The sequence below is a fragment of the Mixophyes fleayi genome, chromosome 8 (genome assembly GCF_038048845.1).
Source record: "Mixophyes fleayi isolate aMixFle1 chromosome 8, aMixFle1.hap1, whole genome shotgun sequence".
Classification (NCBI taxonomy): domain Eukaryota; kingdom Metazoa; phylum Chordata; class Amphibia; order Anura; family Limnodynastidae; genus Mixophyes; species Mixophyes fleayi.
In genome coordinates this window covers 129245745-129264820 of record NC_134409.1, presented here as the reverse complement: position 1 = coordinate 129264820, position 19076 = coordinate 129245745, and the positions used below count along the sequence as shown (strand labels likewise).

Below are 19076 nucleotides of genomic sequence, written 5' to 3'. Positions count from 1 at the left end.
GCAGTGCTGGCTCACAGCACTGGGGTCATGCGTTTGATTCCGATCAAGGTTCTATCTGTATGGATGTTTGTTGTTCTCTCTGTGTTTGCATGCATTCCCTACTATCCATAAAACATACTGCTAGGTTAATTTGCTTCTGACAAAATGGAACCTAGTTGGTGTGGTAGAGAATTTAGATCCTACTTGTCAACTTTTCCTCTTTGGCTTCAGGGAGATCCCGGGGGAGGTGGACATGCGAGGGCGGGGCTTGACGAATCACATCTTTTTGGCCCCGCCACTTATCTATTGCAGGGGCGAGAACCGGGAGGTTGCCCTGCTCTCCCGGGAGGTCTCCCAGATATGCGGGAGAGTAGGAAACTATGCCTTAAAGAAAAGCAGCTAATGAATCTCTAGAGACTGAAGTGTCTTTTACATTTCTGTCTCCATTACTGAAGTCACGTTGTCTTACCTGTCAGTCTTTGATTAAATATTGGTCTCCATGAAAATGGCCACCTCCATAGGCATCAATTCATGGACATAGGACACAATTTCTGAACTGTGTCATCATGCCACAGATGGCGAAGCCAACCACGTCTTGTACTGGCTCAGCATCAGGGAGAATGCCAGACTCTTCAGGGAGTGAGGGAGATCACCCCTATTTCAGGGAGTCTCCCTGACATTCAGGGAGAGTTGGCAAGTATGATTTAGATTGTAAGCTCCAATGGCGCAGGGACTGATGTGAATGATAACATATGCTCTGTACAGTGCTGCATAATTTTTATCTGCTCTATATAAATAACTAGCAGGGTCACCCGGCATTGCATAGGTCCGATTGGTAATGTGTAGAAGTTTTTATATATCAGCAAATTATTTGCTAAATAGACCAAAATGGCAATGTAGAAAATAAGATTTGTTGCTTTGTTGTTGTTATGTCGTGTTGTGGCGAGATTTCCTTCCAGAAGTCAAACAATTGTTTACAACCAGAAAATGATGTTTTCAATATTTGTTGCTCTGTCGCCTTGTGGTATAATAGGTTACTTTTTCGATGCTAAATAACTATGTAAGAGTTGGCAGCTTTAACTTGAGAGCTGTGGAAGATATTCGCCAACAAACAAGCAAGCAAGCAAAGAAACAAACTAACAAACTTCTTTTTATATTTTTAGAAAGACGATATCAATTTAAGTAGCCATTTTGTGGGTGAACCAATATTTATGAGAAAACAGTCTAGCGATTTACTAGCAGCTAAGACCAGTGATGTTCCCAGGGATTGACATGTTGAATATTGGCTCGGAACACAAAATGGCCGACTCTGCCATGTGTGGGCGTCAGGTGCGGTACCTAACTAAATAACATGACCACGGGTTGACTCATATGAACATTATTAAAGACGGAATGATTTAAAAACTAAACAGAATATATAAATTATAGTTACATCTCCATCCAACAGTTATTCACGTTTTGATGTTTATGAAAAATGGGATATAAATCCATCCATCCATCCATCCATTGCGCTCACTTGTGGGGTCACATTTACATAACCAGATTTTGCAGGCTCTCTAAGTCCCGCCCCTTTTACTAGCACATTGCATTTTATATTTCTGTATGAGTTATGCAGTGAAGGACGCACCTTTCAGTGTCTGCTGTCCTTAGTCACCAACATCAGGGCCACCCATAATGGGGGAGGCGTATCGAGTTACCCGTCATGGCAGTGGGTTCATGACAGGGCCCTGTGGTTACTACTGTAACTAATCTTTTGGGGCCCAGAGGAATTCAAACACGCTGCTCCCAGAGGCCTGAAGCCCCATGGACCACGACCGTACTGTCATGATGCTGGTCATGTGACATGCGTTCTGTGCGGCTGTCAACGTGCCGTGCATGATTGTCATTTCTCTAGTCTCAGTCTCTAACATTTTAAGCTACAGCTCTGGTACATACCATAGAGTTCATATCATAGAGTACAAGCCATAAAGTACATACCATAGAGTACATACTATAAAGTACATAATAAAGTAGATACCATAGAGTACATAATAGAGTTCACACCATAGAGTACATAATAGAGTTCACACCATAGAGTACATAATAGAGTTCATACCATAGAGTACATGCCGTAAAGTACATACCAGAGTACATACTATAAAGTACATAATAGAGTAGATACCATAGAGTACATAATAGAGTTCACACCATAGAGTACATAATAGAGTTCATACCATAGAGGATATACCATAGAGTACATGCCATAAAGTACATGCCATAGAGTACATACTATAAAGTACATAATAGAGTAGATACCATAGAGTACATAATAGAGTATATACCATAGAGACAGGGGTGAACGAGTGCCGTGCGCAATGTTCCTCCATGCCAGTGCTTTACTTGACCATTCGCGACTTGTAAATACATATCTAGTAAACAAATTATAGGGTGCGCTAGGAAAGCAATTCCCTGCACATAGCCGACATACAGCCAGGAAATCCCGAATCTGCTCAACTCCTCATAGCAGAGGAACAGTCTCTAGCCCCTGCAAGCATTGCCCTCCATGTGGCTGCCTTATCAATGCAGACTATTGACCTAATATAGGTGCAGGCTGCCACAAAACAGCATTTTCCCTGCAGGCCCGAATTGTTGCACCTCTGGATACCACCCTTTTTGTAGTAAATTCATTCTAAATGCTATTTATTCCTCACCTCTATTACCGCTGCACCAAGCCTACTTGAGAAAGGTTTATTGTCTGCATGTTTCAAAAATAGCATCAATCTGCCTGAACTCCCAGGGCTTACAAGAGCTCTGAATATGAAATGTTTGGAATTTCAGACATCAATTTAACTTGGAAATTGGAAAGGGTTTTTTTTTTTTGTTGCCTTGGAATAAGAAAATGCTGCTTGGTTAACCCATTATCTTTAAAATGGACAAATGATTGAGTTACCAAGCGAAAATCCTTCGGCCACTGTCCAATCTACTGTAATAGATTTTTCCCCCCCTTATCACTTTGGGCCCAGGTATTTAAGTGAGAATTTCCCTGCCCACATCTGCTGAACAGCAAAAGACAGTGAATATCACATTACAAAATATTGCAAGATAGGTGCGTGGTGACATCACTGCACAGTGAACTACTGGGCTAGGGGCCAATTGGCAGCTCCTGAAACTACAAGTGAACACCCTGTCTGTGGATGAGAACTAAGGGAAGTCCAGTGATAATGGAGATTGTTGTGGAAAATAGTCAACCTATATAGTGTTTTTATTGCTAGACATCACTGTAACATTTCGCCTGATACCCCCTTTTGATCCAAATAAATTGGGGCTAAGCTTCATGATTTTGTGGTGGATATTTATAGTGTAGGGGTGTTTGAGTGGATGAAGTTGTGGCCAGGATGGATCAGAGTCATGACCTTGAAATATGTAATCATGTGACATAGTGTAGAACTAGGTGTCACCAGGGCTGCCAAGAGGAATTTTGGGCCCCGGTACAGCAACTTTTTGGGGCCCCAGCCATAGTCACCAAGGAGGGCATGTCCACGCTCGGTTAGTGGCTCCTCCCTCTGAACAAGCAGGCCCGGACACTGTACCTGCTCCCACCCCTCTCAACTCCCTTGGATGCCACAAAGTTGGAATGCATGATTTGGCCGTTTTGGTGCTGTATGTTGTGACAGGAACCAGTCATGAGGATGTAGGGATTCACTACGGACCAAGTAGAGGGAGCAGCTCTTTTACGGAGGTACCAGTACCATGGTTAAAGCATACCTCCCAACATGTCTGTCCCCCGTAGCGGGACCGGGGGTGTGGCCATGACAGAAAGGGAGCGTGGCCATGGCGCGATGGGGTTGTGGCCATGACCCAAGAGGGCTTCCTAGTGCTATAAAATGCTAGGTTGCCCATTACATACCTCCCTTCCCCTAACATTGCCACCCACGGCACAAACATGTCCCCGGCCGGCAGAGTGGGACAGAACTCTAAGATCGGGATTGTCCTGCTGAAATAGGGACAATTGGGAGGTATGGTTAAAGTGAAAAGCACTCAAACAGTATATAGTTCTGATTATGCTAACACCCAAATTACCATATTAGAATATATCCATACTATAGACATATGAAACCATATACCAAAACTCCAAAAACATACTAGTAGGTTAATTGGCTGCTATCAAAATTGACCCTAGTCTCTACCTGTCTGTCTCCCTCTCTGTCTGTCTGTATAAGTCTGTCTGTCAGTGTGTGTCTATATTAGGGAATTTAGACTGTAAGCTCCAATGGGGCAGGGACAGATGTGAATGAGTTCTATGTACAGCGCTGCGGAATCAGTGGCGCTATATAAATAAATGGTGATGATGATGATGATGATGATATACCATTTTGAAGTGACAGGAATGACCAGCAGCATATAATGGGTGTGTTTTTCCTAATAGAAATTAATAATTTCTAAAATAATGAAAATATCCCTTGATTTACACAGGGGAATCTCCTCTTGCAAGTGACTTGTTTGACCAAGGTAGTCTCCTAGGTCACCTACTGGTTTAAATCATAACCCTAACTTTGATTCAAGTCCTAAATGTGATCATATCCCAATATTTAACCCCTGATGTTAGCATCATCGAATCCCTAATCCAAGTTTAAAGGGATCTACTAAAGGTTGTCAGCAACCATTCAAATTCTAGCTATCATTGTTTTAGAACGTTCTAGGTGATAGCTACAATCTGATTGGTTGCTATGGGCAACATCTCCACTTTTTCAAACCAGCAGTTTAGTAAATCTAGCCCTAAGAATAAAGCGATGACACCAGAACTAGCCATTTATACAGATATTGATCACAGGTGTTTATATACTTATAATAACTTCCCTGGTTTGGTTTACAGAAGGTTCTAATTCCAACGGCGGCTCCCCATATGGTACAAAAAATATAGGACGAGAAAGAAAAATTGAAATAAACCGTGCCCTAGAGATGCTTGTGGAGACATGTAAACGCAGACATGGTAACAGCAGGTATGGAAATCAGTGATACACGAGGCTCGGTATAAATAACACGATTTTACCTGACAACGAAGAGAACTTGTTTTGTTGAATTAAACCCCCCACTCCATCTAATTAAGTCACTCAGTGGGTGTAATGAAAACACAATAGGTTGATGTTACTACCGGCGCCGTTTTTATTTCTGAAGAATCCAGAACTCTGTAATTACACGGGAGGGTGGTAGCTGTCTCTCGTCTAAACTGTAGGATAGGGGAGGCAGAATATGTGGAATTTTAGCAACAGAGACAGTGCTAGGAATAACGAGAGCGCGGCCAACGTAAGGCAGTGCCCCTAACAGATTACACTTTCAGCCAAAATAAAGCAACACCACTTTCACAGTGCACCCGTCACTTGTATATGTCGAAGGCAGCTATTTTTTCTGTTGAACCAATGTTTGTGAGAATGCAACCTATCCCTTCACTAGGAACAAAGGGGCACATTTATCATTAATCGGCAAAAGTGAGAAATAGTTATCAATCCTTATCGCAAGGATAAGGATTGAACTATTTCTCACATTTATTAAAAAGGGAACACAGAAACAGCAGTTCCGAAAAACTGCTGTTTCTGTGATAGAAAAAAAAATCACACTTACCTCCCTCTTCGGACGCGCTGTCTCGGGATCTCCTCTTCGTCCCTTTTCTTCATTCAATTGCGCATGTGCAGTGCACATGCGCACAAAGTCCCCACTCTGTCTCTGCAACTATCGTTGCAGAGAGAGCGTGCTGAGTGACAGGGAGGGATCATGTGATCCCTCCACACATACGCTGTCCAGCTCTGCTCTTCGTAGCAGAGCTGACAGCAGTGGATGTCTTCAATTCAGATGATGTACGCCAGTTTCAGCTGGTACATTATCAAGACAAGTTCCCGAAAAAAAATTTTTTTCGGGACTTGTTAGATTGCGGCCAGAGCAGTCACCATTCTGTTGAATGGTGACTGCTCGCAAAAACGATCAGGAGTGCAAAGCAGCAGATATCCATGATATCTGCTGCGATGCACCTTTAATAAATTTGCGGAGGGCACATCGGGACTTTAATTCCACGGTAAGTGCACAATAGTGCACTACCGTGATTTGTTAAATATGCCCCAAAGTGGCCTATTGATTATCAAGCAGTGGTCAGACTAGTTTTCTATCTCTGATTATCTATGCAGTTTATCATTACAATTAGCCGAGGACTCTTACCGCTACGCAAGCCAGTCTGGTTCCCTCTGCGCATTCAGGGCACAGCTTTGATGGTTCACACGTGCGTAGTGTAACCGGGAGCTCGGACTAGGACTTTCAATTAAATTAAAAAAAAGGAAAAAATATATTTAAAAGTGTAAAAAAAAAAAAAGAAAAAGAATTTTGAAACAATAGCAAAATTATTAAAATAAAGCATTTTATTTTTTATTTCCAGAGGCTTCAGCAGACGTGCAGCAGCCCTGTGAGGAGGACACTGGATAATACAGAGTACTTGGATTTTCAATTAAAATAAAAAGAAATACGACAAAATTGGTATAGTTTGACCAAGGGGCGGGACCAGGATGACGCAATTTGCGGGGCCAAGTCCCCAGTAGGCATGGTAGATTTGGAGATCGCCAAACTTGGCAAGTATATATAGTTTCCATTCATACTCTCTTTCTCACTTCCATTCCCACTTCTCAGTTTGGTATCAAAAGTAGTTGCCTGCAGTTTCTCAGAAGCACATGTTAATCAGCAAAGGGGTAGAAGCCAATTGCAAACAGGAAAAGTGTTAAAATGAAGTTCACCAGTTAAATGTAGCCAAAGTTTTATTTTCAATATCTGCCATGAATTAGGGATGTCTCCCTGGCTCTTTTCACTTCACGATGAAAGCACAGTGTGTAAACGCTTCAAATCTAAAATATTAATTCCCATGAGCATAACAGAGAGAATGTTGCACAATCACTTTAATCGCTATCAAAATGCTGACAAAGTGCTTACTTCAGCAGCGCATATACCAAAACACTGACAACAGCGTTTCAAACAAATGTCTAACATCCTCACCTTTTGTTGGTAGGGGGAGGGGAGGTTAGATTACCAAAATGTGTATAGACATTACTATTAGTCAACACCTTCTTCTTGTTTGACATTGATCTTGCGTATTTACATAGCAATAGTTTGTACATATATATGTATATGTATAAATATTTGCATGCATTTGAATAATTTTGTATATGATATGTAACGTAGACTTCTAAATTAGTGGGAGACTTCACAGAGTCATGAGAGAGCAGGCCTTTGCCTGCATACAAGACGGTCAAGGACATAACGGGGTAAATGTATGAAAGTCCGTTTTTTTTCAACTCGCCGAAAATCGGCGACTTTGCAGCTAAAATTTAAATCGGCGATGGCTTGTAAAGGCAAGTTTGCCTTTACAAGCCATCGCCACTTTAAATTTTAGCTGCAAAGTCGCCGATTTCCGGCGAGTTGAAAAAAACGGACTTTCATACATTTACCCCAACATGTTCATGCTAATTGCGTTGTTAAGCCACTCCCGCCTCAGTAATCAGCAGGGTAGGGGGGCAGAGATGCAATGATGCAATTACCGTCCCAAACATTTGTCCAGCTCACAGGATGATGCAAAAAGCGTCATCAAGTCACATCCAAAACTTCTTTTTAGACCTGCTCCCTCACAGAGGAGATATATAGAGACACATGCACTGAATTTATACATATAGCAGCATGGGGGTTCAGTCTTATAAAAACTGCTGTCAGGCAGTTGTAGTCAGTCACCTTCAGGGTCTTGATGCAGAAGGAATCATTTATAGGCCTGAACTTACAATGTACATTTTTCTTCTTGCTGTTCTTGAAAGTATATATGTGTTAGAAAACCTTTGAAAAGTTTTTTTGATTCAACAAAACTTATCAGCCAACATCTGAATGAAAAGGGAATGTAGACTGTAAGCCCCAATGGGGCAAGGACTGATGTGAGTGAGCTCTCTGTACAGCGCTGCGGAATTAGTAGCGCTATATAAATAAATGGTGATGATGATTATGATATATGTATATACATTCTTTCAAATTCCTGCAGTGTATTGACAGCACCAAATCAGAAACATAAAAAAAAACAAATAAACCCAACATTCTTAATCCTGTTTATTACCATATAAAAAAAATTGGTTTTGCAGAGTCATCCCTTCTGTGGACATGGAACAAATGTGGATTTCTCATAATTAGATTGATTATAATTTAAATAGTGAAACTTCAAATCAGATTCACCCCCAGCTTGAGAGAATCACTTAGCAGCTTAAATTAGCACTGCCAATGATACAAGCGTGAAACACTTAAAAGTCTACCTTTTAATTATTCATTAATTGGAATGCGCTAATCACCCAAGGGGACTTAGAGCTGTCATCAGCTGCCAGACAGGCGGATCATTGTCGAGCTGCTACAGGCAAAGTGTCAGTAGCAACATCATGGCTGGCCTTCAGTAACAGTTGTCCGCACAAGAGGCCCCTGGCACTGCTCCTTGGGAATGCCGGGACTTGTTTAAACCATCTGTGGTCGCGTCTTGGAAAAATGTACACAAGACATTAAAGATCATTGAAGAGTATAAAAAATGCAAAGTTTTGCATGTTCTGATGAAAGGAACTGGATGAATCAGGGCATTTCTTGCAGAATACGAGCCATAAGTCACGTGTATTGTGTCCATGTGCAACATTGTTTTGTAGGCTATGATAGGCTGGTTCAAGGGGTAGATAGTGAGCATTTAAGGCGGAATTTTTTGATTGGCAGGGGCTGCAAGGCCTTTCACTCCTGCTAAAAGTATACCTCCCAACATTCAGAATCCCAAAAGCCCCGCCCACCCCACCCAAATTCTGCCCAGTTACAGTCAAATCTTTGTTCACCCCACCCCTTTTCCATCAAGCCCCGCCCCCTTGTGGGCCCGCAAACCGAGAGGTCCCGCCAAAATCGGGACACTTGGAAGGTATGTAAAAATCTCAGATTTTCCATGGCTGTGGAGGTAATGAAGAACATTAGACTTATAATTTAAATGGGAATTCCTTTGCTTCTCTCTGGTGTACTTTATACCGGAAATCGTATTTGTAGGTGCAATTGAACCAATGTATAAAACCATTAGCATGTAATAGTGACAACTATAATAAAAGAGAGGTATGGTGTTTGCATGGCAGTATTTAAGGGGGAAAATAAGTCAAAATTAAAGTGAGTGATCCGTGTAGCAGTACTTGTAGGAGTGGCTCTTTCCACCAAGCCTTCAGAACTGCAATCCCACAAAGGTAGATAAAGAGTATCTCTACGAGGGCAGTTGTCCTGGAATCGGGACAAAAGTCCTCATCCACAGGTCAGTGCTCCTTTTTTATGAATCTGCTTTAGACAGGGGCGGATCTAGAAAATACTTCTACCCGGGGCAATGTGGGGGGGGGGATTTAGGCCCCGCCCCCTTTTTGACGTCTGAGGCTGCCAGCGGCTGCATACTATGTGCAGGTCCGTTCAGCAGTGACAGGTAGGGACAGTGTGCTGCCCAGATGCTCTGATTGTGTTTAAAACACAATCAGAGCGGCCGGGCAGCACACTGTCCCTGCCTGTCAATGCTGAACGGACCTGCACATAGTGTGCAGCCGCCGGCAGCAAGCCCCTGCTAGGGGGGGGCGATCGCCCCGATCGCCCCCCCTCTGGATCCGCCACTGGCTTTAGACATGTGTTTGCCATACTCCGTGGAACTACCATCTTTATCCAAGTTTGTCACTTGGTCATTTGTACTTTTACAACTCAGGAGTCCTATTGTTGCTTATCTGATTGGATTGAGTACTATCATCACAATACCCTGCCGTTACAATCATTGATTCATGGCCATTCAAAATATGTAATTAAATTAATATAGGTGCACCTATACATTTGATGATTTTTATTATTTAATCTAACACTGCAGTGATTTGTTGGATATCTAGTGGCGACATCACTGGTTATGTTTTAAATAAATTAAATTTGTTTGAATATCCTCAGTGCTTTACCAGTTCATTGTGACCGTGATGCCATTGTAATTTTTTCTGGATTCAGTGGGTCTGTCCCACCTAAATGGAGACAGTTTGGAGGTATGTTTACACTGAGAGTAACTCAGAAATACCCCTAAAATTTCTAAAATAATATTCACTATCTGTTTGAATTTTAAACATTTAGATCTCCTTTTTTCATTCTGAAAGTATTTTCTAATACTAAAGCATTTGCAATTTTCCTTTTTCTTCACCTGCAACTGGAGAAACACACCTCTGAATATATTCTGTTACCGCCCCCCCCCCCCTCCATGTACATCATGCCTCCTTTTTCCAAGCAAAATCAGGACAAAAACAAGTCCTGTCCACCATTTACACAAGCCCTATGTGCTTAATCACACCTGCTTCCCAGTCAACCACGCCCACTTTCTGGCGAAGCACCAACCACTTACATGTAAGCCCCGCCCCTTTTGAAGGGCCAAAAATCGGGCAAAACATGACTTAAGGGTTTTTCCAACATGCCACAATGTTCAGAAGACCCTCAAAATGATTCCATACAGACAGGTAGACACCCAAAGGTATTTCTCTACAGATAGAGTGAAAATATTGAACCTGAATTTTTCGGAATCAGGTGCCAAAAAAATGTCATTTAATGCTTAACAGACCCAAACACAAATTAAGCTATTAATGCCACATACTGTACTTTCCTCGCTGCTTGGCCACGGAGCAGGGCACAGAATTAATGGGTTGCATTTTGGCCTTCAGGGCAGGGGCTAGCTGGGCTGGGAGGGGGGGGGGGGTCAGAGGGGCACCTGCCACCCCGGGCTGGTCCCATAGAAGGATACCTTGGACTGGGTCACTGGGATACCTGAATTTGTTTTCCTTTAAAGTGTTCCTAATAGCCTGCTGAGCCAAGTATCGCCCCCTGCAGGCTAACATTTGCCAAACCTCCCCTGCTTCAGGGGGCAATTTTTCAGTTCCAGCGATGCATTTTTCACACAGAACATGGACGAATGGAGACAGACACATGTATTCAGTTTCTTGTACCGTACAAGGGTATACCGTGTGTTTGTGCTTTACCCATACTTGTCAACTCTCCTGGAAAGTCCGGGAGACTCCCGAAATTTGGGTCGGTCTCCCAGACTCCCACGAGATGGCATTTCTCCCGCATCCTGCAATTCCCTTGTTAAAATGAAGCGATTCACCGAGAATCGCGTCATTTCCCCCCCCCGCGACAAAACCTCATTTTACTCGTGGGGCGGGGCCAAAATGACACGATTCGAAGCGCCCCGCCCCTCCCGGCCATTAGTCGCACCCCTCTCCCGGATGTAGCCTACTGAAAGTAGGCAAGTGTGGCTTTACCTATGGTCTGAGCGTGTTTGAGGGCCCAGGACAAAATCTGAGCACATCTCACAACTCTTCAATTTATTTTACTATATATTAAATTCCCAGATATAAATAAACTAAAAAGTATTCATGAGATCAACCCATCGCTCCAATCATACCGGATATCAAGATATTTTTGCATGGCGGTGATTTTGCTCAGTATTGTAATATTTTGCAAGAATAAAATATCTGTTTTTCTTTAATGTTACATTTCATTAGTGCATTTTATTCAAGCAACATCGGAAACCAGAGGAAATGACAGCATAATATATACAGCTAAGCCTTACATTTCGGAAGAAGCAATTTTTTTGGAACAGTTAATTGAAACTAGCAGATATTAACCCAGGAGCAGTGGATGCATAATATTCTCATTTTATTCTTTAGGCTTTTATATCTGTTTGGAATGGATTAGTAACTGGACCCCAAACTCTACATTTATTCTGCAATTGCACATTTTTCCAAAAGCTAAGTGAGGGTTGGTATTTATTTGGCAAAACGTTCAGCACACACCATTTAAATGTAATTAACCTTTACTTTTTCCCCACATGTGGGTCAGTACGCTAGAGGCATTCACTGGAATAGGTGATAACAAGTGCAGATAGGAAACTATGAAGCTATTACACTCATTCAGGCCTGGACAACAGACTAACAGCTAAAATTTAAATCGGCGATGGCTTGTAAAGGCAAGTTTGCCTTTACAAGCCATCGCCACTTTAAATTTTAGCTGCAAAGTCGCCGATTTCCGGCGAGTTGAAAAAAACGGACTTTCATACATTTACCCCAACATGTTCATGCTAATTGCGTTGTTAAGCCACTCCCGCCTCAGTAATCAGCAGGGTAGGGGGGCAGAGATGCAATGATGCAATTACCGTCCCAAACATTTGTCCAGCTCACAGGATGATGCAAAAAGCGTCATCAAGTCACATCCAAAACTTCTTTTTAGACCTGCTCCCTCACAGAGGAGATATATAGAGACACATGCACTGAATTTATACATATAGCAGCATGGGGGTTCAGTCTTATAAAAACTGCTGTCAGGCAGTTGTAGTCAGTCACCTTCAGGGTCTTGATGCAGAAGGAATCATTTATAGGCCTGAACTTACAATGTACATTTTTCTTCTTGCTGTTCTTGAAAGTATATATGTGTTAGAAAACCTTTGAAAAGTTTTTTTGATTCAACAAAACTTATCAGCCAACATCTGAATGAAAAGGGAATGTAGACTGTAAGCCCCAATGGGGCAAGGACTGATGTGAGTGAGCTCTCTGTACAGCGCTGCGGAATTAGTAGCGCTATATAAATAAATGGTGATGATGATTATGATATATGTATATACATTCTTTCAAATTCCTGCAGTGTATTGACAGCACCAAATCAGAAACATAAAAAAAAACAAATAAACCCAACATTCTTAATCCTGTTTATTACCATATAAAAAAAATTGGTTTTGCAGAGTCATCCCTTCTGTGGACATGGAACAAATGTGGATTTCTCATAATTAGATTGATTATAATTTAAATAGTGAAACTTCAAATCAGATTCACCCCCAGCTTGAGAGAATCACTTAGCAGCTTAAATTAGCACTGCCAATGATACAAGCGTGAAACACTTAAAAGTCTACCTTTTAATTATTCATTAATTGGAATGCGCTAATCACCCAAGGGGACTTAGAGCTGTCATCAGCTGCCAGACAGGCGGATCATTGTCGAGCTGCTACAGGCAAAGTGTCAGTAGCAACATCATGGCTGGCCTTCAGTAACAGTTGTCCGCACAAGAGGCCCCTGGCACTGCTCCTTGGGAATGCCGGGACTTGTTTAAACCATCTGTGGTCGCGTCTTGGAAAAATGTACACAAGACATTAAAGATCATTGAAGAGTATAAAAAATGCAAAGTTTTGCATGTTCTGATGAAAGGAACTGGATGAATCAGGGCATTTCTTGCAGAATACGAGCCATAAGTCACGTGTATTGTGTCCATGTGCAACATTGTTTTGTAGGCTATGATAGGCTGGTTCAAGGGGTAGATAGTGAGCATTTAAGGCGGAATTTTTTGATTGGCAGGGGCTGCAAGGCCTTTCACTCCTGCTAAAAGTATACCTCCCAACATTCAGAATCCCAAAAGCCCCGCCCACCCCACCCAAATTCTGCCCAGTTACAGTCAAATCTTTGTTCACCCCACCCCTTTTCCATCAAGCCCCGCCCCCTTGTGGGCCCGCAAACCGAGAGGTCCCGCCAAAATCGGGACACTTGGAAGGTATGTAAAAATCTCAGATTTTCCATGGCTGTGGAGGTAATGAAGAACATTAGACTTATAATTTAAATGGGAATTCCTTTGCTTCTCTCTGGTGTACTTTATACCGGAAATCGTATTTGTAGGTGCAATTGAACCAATGTATAAAACCATTAGCATGTAATAGTGACAACTATAATAAAAGAGAGGTATGGTGTTTGCATGGCAGTATTTAAGGGGGAAAATAAGTCAAAATTAAAGTGAGTGATCCGTGTAGCAGTACTTGTAGGAGTGGCTCTTTCCACCAAGCCTTCAGAACTGCAATCCCACAAAGGTAGATAAAGAGTATCTCTACGAGGGCAGTTGTCCTGGAATCGGGACAAAAGTCCTCATCCACAGGTCAGTGCTCCTTTTTTATGAATCTGCTTTAGACAGGGGCGGATCTAGAAAATACTTCTACCCGGGGCAATGTGGGGGGGGGGATTTAGGCCCCGCCCCCTTTTTGACGTCTGAGGCTGCCAGCGGCTGCATACTATGTGCAGGTCCGTTCAGCAGTGACAGGTAGGGACAGTGTGCTGCCCAGATGCTCTGATTGTGTTTAAAACACAATCAGAGCGGCCGGGCAGCACACTGTCCCTGCCTGTCAATGCTGAACGGACCTGCACATAGTGTGCAGCCGCCGGCAGCAAGCCCCTGCTAGGGGGGGGCGATCGCCCCGATCGCCCCCCCTCTGGATCCGCCACTGGCTTTAGACATGTGTTTGCCATACTCCGTGGAACTACCATCTTTATCCAAGTTTGTCACTTGGTCATTTGTACTTTTACAACTCAGGAGTCCTATTGTTGCTTATCTGATTGGATTGAGTACTATCATCACAATACCCTGCCGTTACAATCATTGATTCATGGCCATTCAAAATATGTAATTAAATTAATATAGGTGCACCTATACATTTGATGATTTTTATTATTTAATCTAACACTGCAGTGATTTGTTGGATATCTAGTGGCGACATCACTGGTTATGTTTTAAATAAATTAAATTTGTTTGAATATCCTCAGTGCTTTACCAGTTCATTGTGACCGTGATGCCATTGTAATTTTTTCTGGATTCAGTGGGTCTGTCCCACCTAAATGGAGACAGTTTGGAGGTATGTTTACACTGAGAGTAACTCAGAAATACCCCTAAAATTTCTAAAATAATATTCACTATCTGTTTGAATTTTAAACATTTAGATCTCCTTTTTTCATTCTGAAAGTATTTTCTAATACTAAAGCATTTGCAATTTTCCTTTTTCTTCACCTGCAACTGGAGAAACACACCTCTGAATATATTCTGTTACCGCCCCCCCCCCCCTCCATGTACATCATGCCTCCTTTTTCCAAGCAAAATCAGGACAAAAACAAGTCCTGTCCACCATTTACACAAGCCCTATGTGCTTAATCACACCTGCTTCCCAGTCAACCACGCCCACTTTCTGGCGAAGCACCAACCACTTACATGTAAGCCCCGCCCCTTTTGAAGGGCCAAAAATCGGGCAAAACATGACTTAAGGGTTTTTCCAACATGCCACAATGTTCAGAAGACCCTCAAAATGATTCCATACAGACAGGTAGACACCCAAAGGTATTTCTCTACAGATAGAGTGAAAATATTGAACCTGAATTTTTCGGAATCAGGTGCCAAAAAAATGTCATTTAATGCTTAACAGACCCAAACACAAATTAAGCTATTAATGCCACATACTGTACTTTCCTCGCTGCTTGGCCACGGAGCAGGGCACAGAATTAATGGGTTGCATTTTGGCCTTCAGGGCAGGGGCTAGCTGGGCTGGGAGGGGGGGGGGGGTCAGAGGGGCACCTGCCACCCCGGGCTGGTCCCATAGAAGGATACCTTGGACTGGGTCACTGGGATACCTGAATTTGTTTTCCTTTAAAGTGTTCCTAATAGCCTGCTGAGCCAAGTATCGCCCCCTGCAGGCTAACATTTGCCAAACCTCCCCTGCTTCAGGGGGCAATTTTTCAGTTCCAGCGATGCATTTTTCACACAGAACATGGACGAATGGAGACAGACACATGTATTCAGTTTCTTGTACCGTACAAGGGTATACCGTGTGTTTGTGCTTTACCCATACTTGTCAACTCTCCTGGAAAGTCCGGGAGACTCCCGAAATTTGGGTCGGTCTCCCAGACTCCCACGAGATGGCATTTCTCCCGCATCCTGCAATTCCCTTGTTAAAATGAAGCGATTCACCGAGAATCGCGTCATTTCCCCCCCCCGCGACAAAACCTCATTTTACTCGTGGGGCGGGGCCAAAATGACACGATTCGAAGCGCCCCGCCCCTCCCGGCCATTAGTCGCACCCCTCTCCCGGATGTAGCCTACTGAAAGTAGGCAAGTGTGGCTTTACCTATGGTCTGAGCGTGTTTGAGGGCCCAGGACAAAATCTGAGCACATCTCACAACTCTTCAATTTATTTTACTATATATTAAATTCCCAGATATAAATAAACTAAAAAGTATTCATGAGATCAACCCATCGCTCCAATCATACCGGATATCAAGATATTTTTGCATGGCGGTGATTTTGCTCAGTATTGTAATATTTTGCAAGAATAAAATATCTGTTTTTCTTTAATGTTACATTTCATTAGTGCATTTTATTCAAGCAACATCGGAAACCAGAGGAAATGACAGCATAATATATACAGCTAAGCCTTACATTTCGGAAGAAGCAATTTTTTTGGAACAGTTAATTGAAACTAGCAGATATTAACCCAGGAGCAGTGGATGCATAATATTCTCATTTTATTCTTTAGGCTTTTATATCTGTTTGGAATGGATTAGTAACTGGACCCCAAACTCTACATTTATTCTGCAATTGCACATTTTTCCAAAAGCTAAGTGAGGGTTGGTATTTATTTGGCAAAACGTTCAGCACACACCATTTAAATGTAATTAACCTTTACTTTTTCCCCACATGTGGGTCAGTACGCTAGAGGCATTCACTGGAATAGGTGATAACAAGTGCAGATAGGAAACTATGAAGCTATTACACTCATTCAGGCCTGGACAACAGACTTATGAAACTACAAGGCCCAGCATGTCCTGCCGGCTATTGCAAAGCATGCTGGAGCTTGTAGTTTGCTCTAGATGATGTATGAGATAAAATTGTTGTGCTGCTGAGATAAACAGTTATTAGCGCAACAGTAGTTGAAGCGCAAAGCATCCCCAATTTAAGATTTAGGGGCATATTCAGTTAGCTGCGGAGTGCCTGTGGAACGGTCGCAAAGGCAGACAACGGCGATGTAACATCGCGGATCTCTCTTCGCCCCCCCCCCACCCCACAGGGGGATGGAGAGATCCGCGATGTTGAGTTACTGTAGTATTAGAAAAAGTCCAGAGCCACGATGTTCAGAGGAACATCGCGGCTAGTTGAATTCCTCCCATTGTTTTCGATAGTTCTAAACCCTAAAATCTCAAAATAAACCCAGAAAGGTGATTAAATTAAACCAAAAAAATAAAAAAAGTCAGATTAATAGCTTAAAACGAGTGATACATTCTGATGCCTCGTTTAATGCTTAGACCAGAATGTGTAAGATTGCTGGGACAAATGCAGCTGAAATCTCGTCTTAGTCCATTGTTGGAACAAGCCCTGCCTCTCGTTTGGGCCTCCTTTGTGCTTCTGTAGGGGGCATTAGATCTGAAAACTGTCTCTAATGCGGTCTCCTGACTGCATCTGCCCCAGAGCTCTCAAGGACATTGTCTATTTGTTTATTGAAGGACGTCATTATATTTTCCTGATATTATAGTATCCATCCTTCTTAAAAATTTGTGAAAAGCGTCAGGTGAGCCGTTCCAGGACATCCTCTGTGCAGAGCTACAAGTTACTAGTTATCATTGCACACAGAGGGTTAATACAATTACTTACAATGCACAATGTACCCTGTGCTTCCAACAGCAAGTGTACATGACGATTGTGTTCAGTGGTCATAGAAACAGAATGATTCCAAAGCCTTGTCCTTAACACTTTTCTATGACTATAGCAATCTCTCCTTTATAAAACAGTATGTTGCTGGGCAGACATAGACTATCAGTTCACTAGAGGGCATCACTACCTGCATAGATACTCAATATTTATGTTTACCAAGATAGCCTGAGACAATACAGACAACGTTACCACTCACGTCAGAGGCTTCTCCAGCCGGCTTCTTTGAGACCCAATAACTTCACCGAGCGTACAAAACATCTGACCCAGGAAATCCTAAAGGACAAAGACAGCCAGACGTCAGGATGATGACCATGTTTAGTGGTATATATTATAAGATAGACATATATTATTGCTGTGCTTCCTTAACCAGCGGCGTCCGCTCAACAGAACAGGATTGTGGGTCGTCTGTACTTGAAGGGAAATACGTCAGTCAGGATTCATCTGTGTTCAAGCAGTGATATAATAATACAGCTATCAGCTAGCATAATGCAGTTTTTATGCCTCATCTTAATAATAGTTTCCATAATGTGAAATCATTAAGGGCTTGATTCATTAAGGAACGCAAATAGCACACGTTTTGAAGGCCTGTATTCAACTACAAGAGGATCTGAAGAACGCACAGAAAAAAGACAACTCAATTCACCTGTTAATAGTATAATCATTAAGGAAGAAACATTAGAAAAATAAAAAACTTTTTTCCCCCCGTGAAATACATTTATCAGGATGTTCTGTATATAAAATTAATTTTTACAGCTGCTCCTAATTGCAAACACATGTTGCAGCATGCATATACAACCATCATCACTAGTAATCTGCACTTACACCTGACTTGAAGCTGGTGCAAATGACACGGCTAAAATACACGTATCCTAGAGATGCCCAGAGCTTGTGCACTCAGCCTCGGTCGTATATGTCATTATTTGCACATAGTTTTGGATACATGGAAACCAAATGAAAACATTAGGTAGACGGTATAGTGCATGACCCTTTTTTCCAATACAGCATGTTGCATTCTTCGTCCATTAAAATGCCACATTTTCCATTCTTTCAAATTGACATTCAGGTCAACAAATGCATTAAAAACATATTTTTTTTCGGTGTTACCAGTTTATTAAAGGTGCACAGAAGCCATTCCAGAGAGCCGCGTCTCCATATGTGCTCTAAACGTTCACCTGGCATTCAACAGAGCAAAAATGCCCCCCAGACAAACCTCAGATGGTGTTTGTACTAAGACTATGGGGAACGCAAGAGGCTCACACGGGAATGTTCAGGACGGGGAGAAGGGTCAGAGCAGGGAGAATGCACAACGGAACATATACACCTAATATTAATAGCACAGATGCATCGACAGTAAGTTCCATCCTGCGTTCTCTCTGTGTTGCTCTAGACGTCAGTGTCTTTGGTCCTTGTACTCTTCATTGATGCAAAGTGCATTAAAAATATTTTCTGCTGTTGTTTGTTTCGAAGAAAGATTTGATTAAAAAAAAAAAAAAATCAAGGCACGCATAATGAGCGCAATGCGTGTTTTAAAACCCGCT

The 19076-nt window shown here is 42.3% G+C and overlaps 1 protein-coding gene across 1 annotated transcript in view; it reads right to left on the bottom strand.

Moving 5' to 3' along the window:
- CPNE9 (copine family member 9) overlaps positions 1-19076 on the bottom strand; it is a 118170-nt gene that overhangs the window by 92883 nt on the left and 6211 nt on the right. The window contains exon 2 of the mRNA XM_075183495.1: positions 17735-17811. Within this exon, the coding sequence (XP_075039596.1) occupies positions 17735-17796 (62 nt within the window). The 5' untranslated portion in view covers positions 17797-17811. The remainder of the gene's footprint in view (positions 1-17734; positions 17812-19076) is intronic.